General features: G+C 35.6%; 2 protein-coding genes across 2 annotated transcripts; one reads left to right on the top strand and one right to left on the bottom strand.

The window, feature by feature from the left end:
- Positions 1–6168: 6168 nt before the first annotated feature.
- On the top strand, positions 6169–10271 carry LOC143585143 (protein RBL-like). The gene is made up of 6 exons (XM_077066993.1): positions 6169–6235; positions 6356–6472; positions 7297–8351; positions 8425–8623; positions 8743–8856; positions 9453–10271. Exons 1-6 carry the CDS (start codon positions 6217–6219, stop codon positions 9968–9970), a joined length of 2022 nt encoding a protein of 673 aa, XP_076923108.1. The 5' UTR covers positions 6169–6216; the 3' UTR covers positions 9971–10271.
- Positions 10272–10834: 563 nt separating this feature from the next.
- Positions 10835–18904, bottom strand: LOC143585144 (uncharacterized). The gene is made up of 17 exons (XM_077066994.1): positions 18803–18904; positions 18494–18660; positions 17330–17569; positions 16916–17062; positions 16544–16622; positions 16105–16288; positions 15954–16019; positions 15662–15880; positions 15298–15504; positions 14907–15210; positions 14573–14732; positions 14226–14470; positions 12806–12861; positions 12419–12718; positions 11994–12113; positions 11210–11875; positions 10835–11119 (listed from the first exon to the last, which is right to left on the bottom strand). The coding sequence occupies exons 2-17, from the start codon at positions 18651–18653 to the stop codon at positions 10955–10957; spliced, it is 3318 nt and encodes a 1105-aa protein (XP_076923109.1). The 5' UTR covers positions 18654–18660; positions 18803–18904; the 3' UTR covers positions 10835–10954.
- Positions 18905–19214: the final 310 nt, after the last annotated feature.

The raw sequence follows: 19214 nt of genomic DNA on the forward strand, positions 1-19214 counted from the left end.
AAAATTTTTAGGATGTTACAGTTGGTTCGGTATTTTTGTTTTGTTTTGGTCAGCTTTTCAGTTGCATTTCGCTTTTTTTTTTGTTTCGTTTTGGTCAACTTTTCGGTTTCATATCGGTGTTTTTGTTTCATTTTGGTCGTTTTTCTATTTGAATTCAGTTTTGTTTCGGTTTGGTCGATTCGGTGTTTTTGTTTAGTTTTGATTAGTTTTCAATTGCATTTCGTTTTTTTTGTTTCGTTTTGGTCAGTTTTCCGGTTTCATCCGTTTTTTGTTTCGTTTTGGTCGGTTTTCTATTTCGATTCAGTTTTTTTGTTTCGTTTTAGTCGGTTCAGGGTTTTTGTTTCGTTTTGATTGTTTTTTGGGTTTCGGATGAGTTTTGCTTCGCACGTGATAGTTTGGGTATTTTGAATTAGATAAATTTTGGATAACTTGGATATTTTGTTTTGACCTATTTTAACCTATAAATGAAACTCACTTGTATATTTTTAACTTATCCTGACCCTCTTAAAAAAATTTTATTAACCCAATTTACTTTTAAAGTTTATCTATCTTGACCCAAAATAATCCATGTAGGTTGGGTTTGCCACCCTTAGACTCAAGTCTCAACCCCTATTTTATAAGGGTGTGACAACATATACATTTAGTTATAGAAAAGTAAGATGAAAATGCAATAATTAATTATACTTCAATGTTATGTGAACTACTTATGCATTGTTGTTAATAATAATGTAGTAACAGCAATAGTAGTAATGATAATAGCATAGTATAACATTACATCGTAACAAAAAAAATAGCATAGAATAACATGAAATGAGATGACATATCATAGAATAACATATCATAAAGTGGTATAAAATATTACATAGCATAATAATATAAACACGTAAGTTAAATTATTATTTTTTTTTTCTCAAAAGAAGAAAATATAGTAGGGATTAAAGTGTAAGGCTTTTGTTAAGCCAGACTTGTAGCGTTAAAATCAGTATGAACGGTTGACATCATGTCTCAGGAAGGTTTACTCGAGTATTGTGGTAGTTCCAAACATTGTTAAAAAAAGGTAAGTTTTAAAAAGGTAAAATAATATTATCACCCGATACATGGATTATCTTTGTAAGCAAACAATTTTCACGTAGAACAAACTCGTAAAATATAATATTAAAAATTAAATAAATAATTAGCCACAACCACAACCACAACCACAACCACAACCACATGGACCATAAGTGTAATTTAATCAAAACAAAACTACATCATCAGTATTGAGGTTCAACCAAAACCATGAGATATTTAATGGTTCATTAAATGATAACGCTTCAAGTTTCTTCTCAGTAACAAAGCCATGAACCCAATCATCTTCTCTTTGGAATTACAATTTACAAACCGCCACATCTAAAGCCATCATCTATGCAGTTCTCTGTAGTAACTTTGGCAATCTTCTTGCTGTTTGTCCCATTTAACGGTATGCTTTCGACCACCTTTCGTTTTCATCAATATACAGTTGTTTATTCAGAGGCCAGACAGGATTTTGATACTGTTTTTATGAAACGTTCTTCTGTATGTTAAATTATTTACTATGTTTTAAAATTCAACTCATAATGGGTTTTACATACATTTTATATGATCAAACAGGTGGGAATTGCAAGTTGGTCTTGATATGTAAGGATGAACATAAGGCGCCATCTTCGTGTTTGCCAGTCCCGTGCGATCAGATGTGTGCACAGTTGCACAAAGACGGATGGGGAAAATGCAGTGATCAGGATATTATTGTATGCGAGTGTTTCTATGTTTGCTATAAAGACCTCCCCCCACCTAGCTACAAGAATGTAGTTGGACTTAAAATTTCGACTTAAATATTATTCAACTTTTATGAACATTAGTTATGTTATGTTATGAACTAAACATTGCTTCTATTTGATCTTTTGATTCAGATTTTGGTACATAATGATGTGCAAACTGCAAGTAACACGCAAAATCGAAAAAGAGAAGGCTATATATATGTTTTTAACAGTACATATAAACTTAAATGAGATTAGTTTATCATCATATATCAAAAGTCGACACGTTAAGTATAACCTTCAACAAAATTGCATATGCGACCAAAGTATTAAATTCGATAGAATAATTGACGTTGCAGACTTAACTAGAACAATTAATAAAAACCATCAACATAGAATTAGAACAAAACATAAAAAAATTAAAAATTCTTTGTTATTATCTGGTACTGGGTGATCCATACTTACTGATTTTGTTAAACAAGATTTCTAATGTACATTTCTCTTTCTTCTTACACTCTAATTTTTTATAACCTAAATAGTTAACTGCTCATTCATTTAAGTTAACCTCTAGTTAAATTCAAAACATTTACTGTGCAGAATCGAATAGTGACAGTAAAACCAAAAGATAACTCAAACACGAGAATGGAATTATATATAGATAGGGAGAACTTTTGCACACTTTCTTGTTAGCGCGTTTAGCAAAAAAAAAAAAAAAACTTGATGCAGATTTACTTGATATCCCGTTATCTTTTCCCTTTTTGAACAATATATTAGAACTCATCTCAAATGCGTGAAAATTGTATCAACTCATCTGCGTATCCTTAGAAAAATATTTTGGATAATTCGGATATCCGAAATTTTCTAAAATGTCTATCCAAACATGACCGAAAATATCGGATATTCGAATTTTTGGGTATTTCGGATTCAGAATTTCGAATAATTCGGGTTCAGGTTTGGATTCAAGTTTTTTTTTTTGCATGCCCGTAGTTCCATACTCAACAGTAAAAAAATGTATGTACCCCATAAGTGCTTGCACGTCTAGCGTATCAGGGGACTCTCTGATGAGTCCTGACCAGACAAAACTAGTGGCCCATATCAATAAAACAAATACATAACGACTTGTACTCATAGAACCAATGCCTTGAAAAATGATCTCATGACAAGTGGTATCATAGTGGGTTGATACTCGGACAGGTTGGCATATTCATTTATCCTGAATGTTCTTCTTAAATGATGGCTAAACATTGGTGGCATAATAAGATCAATATTGGAGCAATTTGGATTGCTTGTGAGTTAAGTGCATGAAGATTAACATAGAAGGTTCCTCAGGAGTCAGGACCCACAATGAAAGCCATGCATGACCAGCATTAGAGGTGACAACGAGTTCAACTTAGTCATAATGCAAGATGATCTTGTTCAAAGACGACAGGAAGCTAGAAAGCATAACAGATATTGTTCTCGAGAGTATTAAGGTGACATGAAGCCACAAAGAACAAGACTAACTAAACAATACATTTGTGTGTGTTGTAACGCTTGTTTCCATGACTGTGTGATATTTGGGTGTCTGGGTGATCAAAACTTGTTGCAATATACTAGAGCGAAAGATTGTGGGAAAAAGTAATGAACCAAACCCATGGAATGATAATGACTGTGTTTGATGATCAAGTCGACGTTGTTGCTGGAGAAAATTGAACGGTGTTTCAAAGCCACAAATTTGTTGTGGCTAATGGAGCCAAAAGTCTGCAAAAACGTCAAGGTGATGAATGGTCTTGCATGTTGGGATTAACATTACAATGAGCATTCATTAGCCGATGCTAGTAGTTTAGACATTGCCATGGATCATGAGGATGTGCATATGTTGATGACTGGAGAAAGTGACGTGTCAAATGTGTAAAGATCATACTTATTTATTGGTGTTGAATAATGAATAACTTGGCTTTTCGGCTTCGTGTGGGAATCCTTAGGAGTAAATGAGTAGTCTTAGGTGCTGTTTGTTTTTAAGAGGTAAAATGTCAGAAGACTGCGAAACCACATCTGCCAACATCTGTAGCAGAAGAGGTGGACCAAAACTCTGCAGTCTGTAACAAGAAGATTATTTGTTTTTTAACATCTGCAGACTGCTAAAATAAGCTGATAATAATAATTTCTCTTTTGTTAGCAAATTAGCAATGGCATGAGTGAAACATACATATTAATTGATCAACAACATTATTAAACAACTTCAATCTGAATCAAAAGAATAACAAATCATACATAAACTATAAATCAATTAATAAGCATTCAATCTCCATCAGGTACTGTGTTCCGGTAAGTCAACGAAGAAGAAGATGACGTTGACTTCTTCCAATTCAGCACTGGAAGAAACAATTATTATTATTATTATTATTATTATTATTATTATTATTATTATTATTATTATTATTATTATTATATGTTTCTATTTGGTCCTTACTGTATGAATACAGTCGGAATGCACCAGAGGAGGTAGAAAGGCGGCGGCAGGGTTGCAGCGGTGGGGCGGCGGCGCTGAAGCAGTGGAGCAACGGGGTTGCAGCGGTGGGGGAGTAGGGCGGCAGTGGAGCGACGGGGTTCGGTGGGGGAGTTGGGCGGCAGTGGAGAGAGGAGGGGATTAGGGTTTGGGAGTTCTGATGGAATAAGAAGAATGATAGAAAGAAATTGGGTTAGAAGAGGTGAGAAGTAGCAATACCGACACTTCTGGGAGAAAAGGGCACGCAGACGTTTTTTAATGAAACGTCTTCGAAAAAACAAACACACTGCAGAGCCCAACGTCTGCGCGCCCTCTTCTCAGTGCAGACAAAAAGAGGTGGAGAAGTGCTTCTGAGGAAAAACAAACAGCACCTTAGTATACACCTTAGAAGTGCTTAAATTTGGTATTAAATTTTCCAAACCCCGATTTTGGTTAAATTTCCGGACCCTCATTTTCTTAAAAACTAGTGGGTGGTGCAAATGAGCTGAGTTTGGCTCGTTTGAATCTCTATTTCTAAAGCTCGGCTCGATTCATGAGTAGTTTTTCAAGCTTGAGCTCAGCTTGGGCACAACTCGTTTACTATTTCTTAATTAATTTTATATGAAATATTTTTTATATATTTTTTCAGTTATAATTTTATATATAAGATAATATATTTAATTAGTTATATTTTGTAATATTAAATGGATTAATTAATAATTAATAAATCATCATCATCGTACTCAGTATATCCCACCAATAGCAAAGCTATGGTAGAGTCTGAGGATGGTAAGATGTAGACAGTCTTACCTCTACCCCATAAGGATAGAGAGGCTGCTTCCGGTAAGACCCCCGGCTCGATAGTAGTTTTGCTTCAAGCTTTGGACATAAGACACATAGCACTCAATCATCGGGACACCGGCTGATTGGTGCATGTACCCTTGTCTTTCGGTTATCAACGCCACCACATGATGCCTGATTAACCTTCCGCCACTTTTAACGTTATTTTCACGAGATTAGTAAAATAACGTCAAAATTAGTGCAATTTCCCTTTTGCCCACCCGATGGTTCACACATATATACATTATATGTGCGCATCGCAAGCAGGGCGCTTAATAATATATATTATAAAAATTATGTTGATGACAGACTCGTTTAGGCTCGCGAGCCGCTTGAGCTCGATAAGTAAAGCTCGGGCTCGGACTCGTTTATTAAACGAGCTTACTTTTAGTCGATCTTGAGTTCGTTTAAGTCCGGCTCTATTCAGCTCTATAATGGTACCGATACCGATACAGAAATGCTCGCCTCTGCAGCGGTACTGTAGACAAAAATTCGATAAATACAGGTAGTATTGGACCAAACCAATCCCGAAACCTCCTCAATTAATAGTTTAGTAGAGTATCATTTACTTAAGGGAAAATTCTGGACATAGTCCAAAATAAGAGAGATAAACTGAAAATAGTCCAAAGTAGGTTCCATTCTGAAAATAGTCCTCCCAAATCTATCTCCAACGTGAGATTGGGATTCGTGACGTGAGATTTGGGTATCCTATCAGAAACTGACACGTGTCCTTTCACATATAAAGTTTCATTGAAATTTGACTTGGCCGATAGTTTTCAAGTGAAAATAGTTTTCTGAAAAACCATAGGTTTGTAATGAAAGTTGTCCGTCACGTGAAGTTTCAAAAAAGATGATTTTCATGTTTTTTTGAAATGCATCTCCTCGGACGCATTCCAAATGAATTTCAAAAAAGAATTTTCCCTTAAGTTATGACGGCTGACTCACGTGCCTCCTCCTCCCTCGTGTTGCCAATTTTGGCCTAAAACCTCTTTTAACGTTACAAACCCCTTTTGTTCTCCGGGGGCACCTTATCGGCGGCAATAATATAACATAATAGTAATAGTAATACCCCTAGCTTTGCCTCATGGAAACCTACATACAAATGCAGACTCAATCCACCTGTAGCTAATTGCCATGGATGTGCCGACTATAGGTATTATTAATATTTATGAATCCTTTGCATTCTTCCAATTACTACAATATTATTAATTTTGTCTGTCTTGTCTTGTTAATTAAAGTGGTGTTTATTATTATTATTATTGGCTTTATGAAGATCCGTTGCAGGGTGATTTCCCGGAAGTGATAGAAACGTATTTGAAATATGTTAATGGTACTAGTAATGTTATTATGCAATGCATTGCCTTCAATCGCCGTGGCACTCTTCTCGCCGGTAATTTTCAATTCTTGTACATGCAAATTAACACTTGTTAATAACATAAGATGCACATTTTTTATTAAACTATTCTATTCTACTTTCATTCTCTTGTTTATGCTTCTTAAAATCTTTAAACTTGCCCTAAATCATGTTTACAACCCATAAAATTCTTTATTTGTTTTAACACCGACTATGTGTAAATTATATGTGTATATACAAGTCCTGGGTGAGGATCAAGTACAAAGTCTATTTTCCCTAGGGAGATTTAAAAGGTTTTATTTTATCGTTAACTGGCTCCGATTGAATTCATTCCTACCGCGTGGAACCAACTCATCGAACTCTGCCATCTTAACTATTAGGGTTTAGCATTTAGTCTTTAGCTTTAGGGATTAGTTTTTATGGTTTAGGTTAGCTTTCCGATTTTAGTTTTTCGGTTTGACAAGCCGGTTCCATTGTCGCTGAAACTAGTTTAATTGGATTTCGTTTGAGCTGGTTTCGATCCAAAACAAAAATTCTGCCTACTTAGGCAAATTTTAGACTGTAATCGGATCCTTTTTAGCTTTGTTGTATATGTAAGGCCATAATTGCCTATACCTTTAGCACCATGTGGTACATTATTCAGGAACCCAAAATCGAGCTGTTTAAAACTTGTTCTCAACTTCAGATCATTCTTTTGTCAAAATAGTAATATATCATCAAGGTTTAATCTTTATATTTTATGGTCAGTAACTTTGTATGATTCTTAACTCAATTTAAACAGCGCTCACCTTCACTAATCTTTCTTATTAATTAATTTTGATTATCATCTTTGTGTTTATGCTCCTTATTTTCTTTTTCAGCTGGGTGCTCTGATGGCAGGTGTGTCATATGGGATTTCCAAACGAGAGGAATCGCTAAAGAGCTTAATAATAAAGATTGTGTTGCTGCCATAACTAGCATTTGCTGGTCAAAAAACGGTCATCACATACTCGTTTCAGCGGCTGACAATTCTTTAACACTTTGGAACGTCTCAAAGGGCGAAAAGGTCTTTCAAACAATACTCCAACTAACCCATCTACAAGCCCGCCTGCATCCTGGCGGCTCCGGTTCCTTACCGCCATCTCTTTGCCTAGTTACTTCTTCATCTTCTGCTCCTATTATACTTGATTTTCATACCCAAATCACAACCGTGCTTCCAATACGATCACCAGATACTAATGGCACACAAGATTTTTCAAACGGGTTTGCCCATTATACCCCTATTGAAGCTTGCTTTAACAAGTCCGGGGATCTGGTTTACTTAGGAAATTCTATAGGTGAAATTCTGATAATCGATTATAAAAGTAATAAAATTTGTGGTGTTATTCAAATTCAGGGCGGTGCAGGGGTAAAGGATATAGTATTCAGTAGGAACGGGCAGCGTCTCCTTACAAATTCTAGTGACCGTATAATTAGGGTTTATGAGAATCTTTTGCCCTTGAAAGATTCACTTAAATTCTTTGAAGTAAATGAAACAGAGAACTTAAAATCGGCTGGATTAAAGTGTTTATCGCTCGTTCGTGAGTTTCAAGATTTAATAACGAAAGTGCACTGGAAAGCACCGTGCTTCAGTGGTGATAGTGAGTGGGTTGTTGGGGGTTCTGCTAGTAAAGGAGAGCATAAGATATATATATGGGGTCGGGACGGGCTTCTTGTGAAGCTTCTAGAAGGTCCAAAGGAAGCTTTGGTGGATTTGGCCTGGCACCCGACTCAACCGATTGTTGTTTCTGTGTCGTTAATGGGGTTGGTTTATATTTGGGTTAAGGATTATACCGAGAATTGGAGTGCGTTTGCTCCCGATTTTAAGGAACTTGATGAAAATGAGGAGTATGTGGAACAAGAAGATGAGTTTGATTTGATTCCTGATCTTGAGAAGGTAAAGTGGATTGCCAAATAGTATATTATGTCAATTATAATCTAGTTTTTTTGTAATCTATTTATTATTATAGGGGAAAGGATCATGCGTAGATGAAGACGATGAAGTTGATATTGTTACAGTTGAGAAGAACTCGACTTTTAGTGACTCGGATATCTCTCAGGAAGAATTATGCTACTTGCCAGCCTACCCTTTCCCCGATGTTCCTGAGAAGCTTCTAGAAAGCAATAGTTCTCGATCCTCGCTTTCAAATGACTCGAGTGAAACTGAAGGTAACAATATATGCTCATGTTGTACATCAAGATTTTTAACATGTAGAAAAGCGATGACTACATCGGATTGTATGGTTTTGAGATTAATATTATTTCGTGTTTATGAATATGTGATGCAGTTGTGGAGATCGAGTACACAGGTGGGCCCGACTTGAAAAAAAGAAAACGAAAGCGATCAAAGAAGCTGTTGGAACTGCAGGATTTGAAGGATACACAGAAAGCGATAGTATCAGGTAAAACTTTTTGATTTAAAAGTTATATTCATCTTTTACTTTCAAAGTATTCGAAGTTCTTAAATAATTTAGTTAACAGTTTATGATTAAACTATTAGCTTTAAAAAACTGACAAAGAATGAGATAGGTTTTTAGAACTGAGATTTGCTTTCAAGGTCAATTTAATTATAAGTTTAAGTTTAAGTTTTGATCATTAAGAATACGAGTGAACTATTTTTTCTTCTCTGAATTTACTCGTTTGTACTTCTGGATCAAAAGTGGTCAAAATTAGGGCTTGTATGAGACTGACATGTAAAACCAACTAAAGGGACAAAGAAATTATGAGGATTGCTTGATAAAAATGTCGATATATAAAACAGATTATAGAGACGCAACTTCTGGTGGTAAATAAGCTTATTTGGCTTCATGTACGTGATGTGCGCACCTTGCCTTTTGGGACCTAAACGCCTCTGAGTGCCTCACTTTTTTTAAACCAAGATAGAACAGTATTGTTTACAAATAAAGTATTTTAAAATCCAATTATTGCAGTTAAACTAGTTTTTATTTTTAGAATCACTTGATTTTTTAATTATTGTGTTTTGATTTCAATTATTCAGACTGTAGCTACAAGGAGAGTTTTTCAACTTCAGAACCAAAGAAACCTAAATCCGCCTCTATGATTTGGAATCATTTCAAAAAAATCAAGAAACCAAACAAAAGCGTTGTTGCAGTTTGTATTTATTGTAGTGCAAATTTTGTTGCGGAAGATGCTAGAACTAGTAATTTGAGGCACCATCTTAGAGGAGAACATGCAGAACTCGTTTATCCAGAAGGATGCAGTTACAATGATGTCGAGTCAACTACGGATGAGTCAACCGCGGATGACGAGTCAGTGGCAGAATATGAGAAAGTCAAACCCGTTTCTGAGAAAGTCAAATCCGGTCCCCCGAGAAAGCAAAGATCCAAGGTTTGGAATTATTACAAAAACCTCAAGAAACAAAACGAAAGTGTTGCAAAATGTAACTTTTGTCATAAAAGATATGTTTCTGGATCTGCGGTTGGAACTAATCATTTGTGGCGCCATATTAAGAGAAACCATGCAAAAGAGGCGGGACTCTCCCCTGAGAAGAAATGATTTATGTGTGTTACAATGTCGGGAAATAATGCTACCAAGTATCCGATTTTGATTGATATTAGCAAAGGATGTGATGGTAGTTTGCGGCATTTGGTATATCTTTAAGTTGGTAACTTAAAAATATTTGTTTTATTGCTCATGAAATTGATGATCAGAGTAGATATTTTATATTAGGTGTTTTTGGATATTGATTAAAAGTTGCCTTGATGACTTGATAGTTTGTAGTTCCTATAGAAGTTAATTTATATTGGTTATTGTTAAAGTTATCGAATTGTTAGAAGTGTAGTTGAGTATTTCATATTTGGAGTTGGTTTTAGTTGAATAAGATTAGGTTTTGGATGATATAAGTGTTCCTAGTTACCAAAAAAAAAAGGTTTGCTCTAGGCTGTCCATTTTCATATTGTTTGAATAAGATGATGCTAGGAATGTAAATGAGTCGAGTAGAGCCCAAGCTTGAGGTCGGCTCGCTTAACATACGAGAGTTCTGGCTTAAGCTCGGCCAGTTTCAAGCTCCCTGTTTAAACCTCTAGCTCATTAATTTACCAAGCTTATTTGTACACTTGAGCTCATTTAAGTTTGACTCGCTTGAGCTTTTAGCGAGCCAATCTTAAGTAGCTCACGAGTAGCTTCACTTGTTTTTTAATCAGCTTTTGTGGATATAAGAGGTTGGTTCATCTTTCAGGTCCATTTGACATTCCAACATTATTTTCAATACACCATCATTCTATTTTAGATTGTAATCTCTAATAAAAGATGATTTTAATTATTATTTAAGCTTAATATTAAAAAATAAATCATTCTACACATCAAAACAAGTTTTGCAACATCAAAAACCAAACCAGATACTAAACTGCCATATGTTCAACCAGCAAGCTAAACAGATACCAGATTATTAACTTATTCCAGCCATTATTATTGACTTGCCGATCATGAGGCCTAGCATTATTGACTTGTTGACCATGCCAACCGATATTAACAATGGTCTCAAGACCGATTACTATAAACATCATGGGGAGATGAAGCAGAAGTTATTGGAAAGAATCTAATGGAGAAAGTGCATGGTGAAGGAGGAATCAAGTATTTGTCATGAACCGCAGGGGACCAACTATCATCACCGCCTATACCCATATGCTTATGGTCAAGATGCACCTGCGAGTCAACCAATGCGGGTCAACCAACGACCAATAAGTATACAACAAATACAAAATAGAAAAAAGAAAAAAAAGAGGTAAAAGTCACCTCAATGTCATCTCCTTTCACAAGTTCTTCCTTACGTGTCGCGCGATCAAGCTCACTTGTGCTATAATAACTTGCATTCATTTGCATTGGTGGAGAGTCGTTAAAAACGGATGCATAGATGCCCGAACCTTTATCATTTTGGAATGTGACCCATCTAACATCGGCCCTGCCTGCACATTCTCCCGGAACAATGTAAGGCACATGCAACTCATCCACCTTTTTCTCATACAACCCGACATGAGCCGACGCTTTTCGATCCGGGTAACATTCAAACGGGCCTCGCCCATACCACTTAACATTATTAACCGATTTCTCCAAATGAAATTCGATCCCGACACGTGGCAAAGGTGGGAGATCGGATCTTGGTTTTACATGGGTAACCAAAATAACATCTCCCGAACCACAAAACGAGTATTTCATGTCGACTTTGAAAAGGCTTTCGGTTTCATTGGCCTTTGAAAAACCGTTATACACGACGGTTACTTCTAGAAGCTGGTCCGTGACCTTTTTAACATTTGAGCTTTCTTTAACGAAGAAAACGTTATCGAGATTCGCGGCTTTCCATTTTGAAAGATAACTATTGTCTTCTCCTCCTTTGTCATTGTCGGTTGGTGCACGCCAGAAGCACGGTGTTACGCCTTTAACCATCACGGGAACTCCTTCAACCTATCGTTTATCACCATCAAAGATGTTAATTATAATTAACTGCTATTTATCGTTTATCACCATTTAGTAACTAAAGTGATTAATGTGACATGTAATGCAACATAAAGGAAGTAATTACCATCCAACTCTCAATTGCACCCGACTCGTTGTTGAAGGTTATCTCTGAACCGTTCTGGTGGATGGTAAGTTTATGGTCTATGATTTCGTAATTTAATGCGACTTTTTTAACCTTCGGGGCCTGCAAGTCCAATCAGAGAATTAACAAGATTACAAGAGCAAGCATGCCATTAAAATTCCTATAAAGTAAAATGTAAGAGGCTCAATGGAAAATATAGTGTTGGTGATTTCGACCCGTTTACTTACGAACGGACCGACACGGGTCATGCTTTATCACTAACAGGCCAAAAGGTGTACAAATTGTACATTTATTCCATAAAATGTCAATTAAAAGTTTCATTTTTGGATAAAAAGTGGTGAACCGACCCGTATAATAATTCACCAGTTTGGACGGGCATGTTTTGCAAGTTCTATATAACTACTTACAGGGGAGATGAAGTCTTTGTTCAAAGGTAACTCGAGTTGTTGAGATGACACGACATGACCAGACGGAAGCCATCGTGTGGGCTTTGTAAGAGTTGCGGTAATGGTCACAAAGGTTTCAGCAGCAGCGGATGAGGCCCATGACGAATACCACGGGCTGGATTCCCACTTGATATCATAACTACTTTGTGGATCTAGTGTTGGTACATTGAGACTTCCCGATTCAAGTTTACGTCCATCACCTTCAATCACCCAACTAAACTCTATCCCTTCTGTTGTTTGAAAGAAATTGGTGTTCGTGATCTATCAACAGAAGAACGTGTGATCAAGTTAGTAACATGTGTTTCATAAAATGATTAGAATCACAAATAGAATTAACAGAAATGGTACCTTAAATAAGCCATCGGTGAAGGACACTTTAATTGGTTGATAGCAATATTTGACCTCTGAACACAGATAAACAGGAGATCATGTTATTTGGACGAATAGGTGCAAAAAGGTTCATTATGGATCACTGCATGATATTATGACTGCTGTGTAGGTGCGAGTCGAGCCACTTTCAAGCAACTCGAAATTAGCTCACTAAAAACTTGAACCAAGTCAAGCTTAAACGAGCTCAGGCCCAAGCTATGTCTAAATTTAAGCTCATCTAATAAACAAGCTTGAGCTTCATAAATCGAGCTTAGTTAGAGCCTATTATTTTTATAAATATAATAAAATTTATGTAACATAATAAATATATATTAGACAATAAAAATTATTATATATATATATAGTTAGGATAAAAACAACTAAGTTATATATGTAAACTATAATTATAAGCATATATAAAAATAATTATACTACGCCCTGCTTGCGGTGCGCGCATATAATGTACATATGTGTGAACCCACGGGTTGGCAAAAGTGAAATTGCACTAATTTTGACGTTATTTTACTAATCTCGTGAAAATAACGTTAAAAGTGGCGGAAGGTTAATCAGGCATCATGTGGTGGCGCTGATAGCCGAAAGACAAGGGTACATGCACCGATCAGCCGGTGTCCCGATGATTGAGTGTTATGTGCCTTATGTCCAAGGCTTGATGCAAAACTACTATCGAGCTGGGGGTCTCACCGGAAGCAGCCTCTCTATCTCTAACGGGTAGAGGTAAGACTGTCTACATCTTACCCTCCTTTGATGATGATGATGATGATGATGCACCGATCAGCCGGTGTCCCGATGATTGAGTGTTATGTGCGTTATGTCCAAGGCTTGATGCAAAACTACTATCGAGCCGGGGGTCTCACCGGAAGCAGCCTCTCTACCTCTAAAGGGTAGAGGTAAGACTGTCTACATCTTACCCTCCTTTGATGATGATGATGATGATGCATGTATATAGGTAAAATAATTATATAACTAAGAGATAATAAACTAGCTGAGCTCAAGCTTTGGATATATATCTCGAAACTAGCAGTATCTTAAGCTCAAGGCCGTGTCAAACTTGACAAGCCGAGCTTAAGCTCAAGCTTGTGTTAAGCTACTTCAACTTGGCTCGTTTACGCCTCTAATTTCGTGGAGAGAAAGGTTTTCTAAAATGACTAACTAAAAGAATTTCTAAAGTGCTATCGCAAATATATTACTTTCTGCAATCATATGTACCACAGTAACTTCTATAAATTTTAAAACTTGCGTAAAAAAGTGTTCGTGGGTCAGCCCAACTCAAGTTACTCGACCTCACATATATCAACCCGGGCTACAAGTTACCCAACCCGTCCCACCAGCCCATTTCACCATCCATACAAAATACTAAGAAAAAAAATATAGCAATCACCATGTAGTGCAGGATGAGGGGTCCGATCGGGCCATACGAGACCATTCATGCAGAAATTTAAATCATTTGGGGTATCTCCAAAGTCACCTCCATAAGCCCAAAACTTGCTACCATCACTACCTTCTTTGAGTAGACCCTGGTCAACCCAATCCCAAATAAACCCTCCTTGCAGACCAAATGTGCTATCAATTGCTTCCCAATATTCATGAATATTCCCATTGCTATTACCCATGGCATGTGAATACCTTAAAAAATTTATAAAGCATATAAAAAATCAACACAAGTAAGAAATACTAAAAAGATAAATTTGTTGTTTCTTTATATAGATCATTAAAATGTGAACTTACTCGCACAATATCAGTGGTCTCGTTTCAGTTGGATCTTTTGCTATCTTAACACAGTCCCAAATACGCATGTACATAGGACATATAATGTCTGTTGATGGGGTCCGCGATCCGCCACCTTCGTAGTGTACAACTCGTGATGGGTCCTTTCCACGTATCCACCCTGAAAAGTGAAAACTATCAAATGAGTTGAAAGTCGCATAACGCAACTGTTAACACATAAAACTTCTAAATCATTCTGTTCAAAGTAACTAGACATGTTTGACAAATCAGTTACTGAAAAAAAAAATCACACGTGTTTCGGGCCCACCCATTAAAATTTGAAATATAGTCATACCAGCGAGAGCAGCATGATTTGGTCCATAGCTTGCTTCATTTCCTAAAGACCAAGAAATAATGCATGCGTGATTTTTGTCCCTTTCCACCATGCCGATAACACGGTCCAACATAGATGAGGCCCAAACCGGTTCTTGAGTTGGATGCTTGACATTGTGAGAAAGATCAAAACCGTGCGTCTCAATATTGGCCTCGTCGATCATGTACATTCCAAACAAATCACATAACTCATACCATCTTGGATGTTGAGGATAATGACTGTTTCTAACAGCATTGATATTATATTCTTTCATTAAAACCAAATCCTATATCACAAAAATGATGATGATCATGTATCAAACGTATCGCAAGAAAATGAATAAACAAGAAGGAAAGAAAAAACAAAGTGTTACCTTAACCATGCAAGATTCAATGTTTGTCTTTCCTATACGAGGATGGTGTTCATGCCTGTTTACACCTCTGATAACAACGGGATGCCCGTTAACAAGTAACTGTTTTGGGGCTTTTGAAATCTTCCGGATGCCTACTTGGCATGATTCACAATCGATGATATTACCTGATGCGTCTTTCAGGGCGACTACTAAAGTATAGAGATTCGGCTGTCACAAAACCCAGTGTTGTTAGAAAGAATAGTTAAAGATTTAAAGTAGTGGTATAATTTACTTGTGAAGGGGTTGATTCATTTTGACCCGTTACTCAACCCATTCCATATATAAGTTTTAGAAAAAAAAATAATAGGTCAACTGGAAAACTCACTTTCTCTGCAGACCAAAGCTTGGGATTTTGCAGTTTTCCGGTTAGTCGATACCCGCGAAACCCTAAAGGATATTTAGGAGGGGTATGAAGCTCTAAATGTGCTACATCATCTGACAGCAGATCAGTACACTCATGGCCACTAATATCAAACAGTGTGACTTCAATTTTGACTTCTGTGTTAACATCGACCTCTTTTGACTTGTCAAGTATCACTTCAACCTAAAGCATAATGTATAAGAATTCAACCATCATATTAAAGTTAAATGCCAGAAACAAGACCCGAATATTTTACCTCTAGATCTGCATAAGCATAATTTTCCGCTAGATTTGAAGTGAAGAAATAGTCTGCAATGAACACCTGAACGCGTGCATAACGTATTAAAACGTTTTCATTTTTAAGCAATGATTGGCTTAATTTAAGTTCATATTGGAAAATTAGAAACCTTTGGTTTGGATAAAAGAAGCACATCTCGATGAATACCCGACAACCACCAATGATCTTGATCTTCAAGATAAGAACCGTCACTCCATCTATATACTTGCACAGCTATAACATTCTTCTTGTCGGATCCACACTCGTGACAGAAATCGGTGATTTCAAATTCAGCCGGTAGTCTACTGTATTGACTGACCAAACATCAAAACCAATAAAGCATGTCAAGATAAATGTATTACAATATGAATCATTTTTTTTATAAACAATGAATGTGTTAGTATTGATTAGATAGTAAAATAAGATGATATAGCAAGTTATATGTGTTAAAGATGTCTATAGCAGACTATTTCTAGAGCCTTTCATAAGTAAATGGGTTGAAATTGATATGTATATAGCAGAATAACTCATTAAAGGTTACTTATAAAGCATGCATGATGAAATCAAACCTGTATCCAACAAGGGACCCGTTGATCCAGACATGGAACGCAGAATCAACAGCTTCAAAGTGTAGTAATATCCGTCGACCTGTCACATATCAATCAAGAGCTTTATGACATGTTCGTCAAATGCACACACATGTTTTGACTATTAATAAAATATTAAAAATTGCCATTCGGTAATTCAAGAAACTACCCATCAAGAAAATAGGTAATTCAAGAAACTTGAAAAATAAAAAGGAAAATTATGCAATTTTCGCGAGACATTCCAAAATGCAAACTATTGAAAATTTCTTAGGACGGGGAATGAATTTTAAATTTATTATATAATATATGAAGAAAACAAAAAAAAAAGCGATGAATATTAAATCAGGAACTTACCCTCCCACTCTTTAGGAAGTTGAAAATATGTCCTGTAGCAGCCGGTAGGATTATCATCGGGAACATGCGGTGGATCAAGTGGAAACGGATATATGACATTTGTATATATGGGTCGATCAAACCCGTGCATCTGCCAATTCGATGGTACTGTCCAAAATACAAAATAAATAAAAGAGGGACATTTAAAAGTTCTAGTAGAGTAATCATAAAAAACAGAAAGAAAAAAAGAAGTCATACATATCTAAAATTACATACTACCAAATTTTGTTCAAATAATCTGCTTAATGCTATCAATATATGTCACAGTCATACATCTGAACTTTTGTAGAATTCTTATTATTTAAAAGCAACTCGATTGACATTATAGATTTCACTATGGATTCTTTAATAATGGAATAGTAAACTAGAAGCTACCTGGTATTGTTTCCCATGTAGAGTCTTGAAATGCTGCATCTTGGAAATCTGAAGGAGCAGCGGTAGGACTTTGAGCAAGGAAGAACTTCCAGTTACCAGATAATGATTTAACAAAAGGCAAATCTTTCACCCAATTTTTGGCACATTCAAGTGAAGCAGAAACAGCATCATCGTCCCAGACTGCTGATTTTGCAACAAGAACGTCCACTTTGTTTCGCTCATGCCAGTATTTTAGAGAACCTACAAATGGAACAGGTTTAAAACATGTCCAATCAAGAAATAAACATATTATACAAATTTGACTATAAGACTTTCCAAGATGTAAATATCTAAATTATAAACAATATGTTGTGTAAAATAATAAAAACAATAAACATATAAATATATAATACTAGAGTGCATTGTCATCTTGTCTGCATACGTTTCGTGGACCCCGCCTTGGAGAGAAGGAAAAATTGTAAAAGTTGTAATCTCCAACCGCATAAATCAAGCATATAAAAATTTAGGAGGTGGCATTACATATACAGTGACATGTTCATTACAAAACCAATTTTAAGTAGAGCACAATGAGAATCACATAATGCACTTGTTAGCATGCACAAGTAAAACTAGATTTAAAGTTAGAACCTTTATATCATCTTGAACAAGTCTCAACCCTTTTGAGCAAGCTCAAATGGGTAGTTTTATAATATATAACTGATATGCACATTTGTCACTACTACCAAGTACCAAATATTAATAAGTTATCATTTTCAAAGTCATTAGCCCATCCAAAGTGGTAAAAAGAAGAAGAAATATCATGTTTTAACTTTTGGGGACAACCATAGGAGTTCTTTAAATTAAGATCACAAGGATTTAAAGTGGACCATCATATCAAGATGTCGGTTCACTCAACATAAACTCAAACCAAATAAAATACAAATTTCATAAATTTTGTTATGTAACATCAATGCAAAAGGCTTTAAAATGTTAAATTCAAGAAAGTAAATGTAACAATATTCTTTTGTAGGCTGACCTTTGACTAACCAAACAAAGGTACAAAGCTAACTAGTAACCAGATCTAATGTCATAAACTAATCACAAACCACCTTAAAGATCAGAAAAGTTATAAATAAAAACCCAACATAAAAAAATAATAATAATAATAAAAGAAAAAAACCCTACCTTCAAGAGAATCATGACAATGGAGAGAAACACGAGTGTCCCTTTTTCTCCATTTAATAAAAGATGGATCTTCCCACACCTTATAATAAGAATCACCAGTATTACTTGAATTCACACTCAACTTATTACTCACAACCATACTACTTGCTGAAGCAGCCATCAATAATCTTGATATTTGTAACCCATATATCAAATTCAAAATCAAGAAAAAAAAGGGTTAGAATTAAATATAATCAATAGTAGAATTTTGCGATTGAAAATTGAAAAATAATAAAAAAAAAAGAATTAAGAAAGAAGATGAATACTGACCAGTTTGGTAGTGGTGGAAGTGGGAAGTGAGAGAAGTACGAGTGATGTAAACCCCAAATATGTGTTTGATTGATTTGAGGAAAAGATCCAGTAGAAGTGAATGTTGGACTATGCACGGAACAACTCCTTTTAGCTTTCTCTTTGTCACGTCATATTATTTTTATTATCATCTTTTACTATCCAACACAAAAATTGTAAATTATTTTAATCAAAATTTGAAGTTACAAATAATAATAATAATAATAATAATAATAATAATAATAATAATAATAATATATTTGCCCATTTATAATTTCAAATATATTCATTTAAAACATTTAAAGTTATAATTTAAATACTCCGGTCATAAAAGCTAGAACTATTTTAGTTTTTTCACAATTTCTGAAGAAATGGTTAACGTTACTCCGGTCCA

Source organism: Bidens hawaiensis, unplaced genomic scaffold, assembly GCF_021521415.1.
Source record: "Bidens hawaiensis isolate Kalapana, Puna unplaced genomic scaffold, B.hawaiensis_p1.1 tig00033582_1, whole genome shotgun sequence".
Lineage (NCBI taxonomy): Eukaryota > Viridiplantae > Streptophyta > Magnoliopsida > Asterales > Asteraceae > Bidens > Bidens hawaiensis.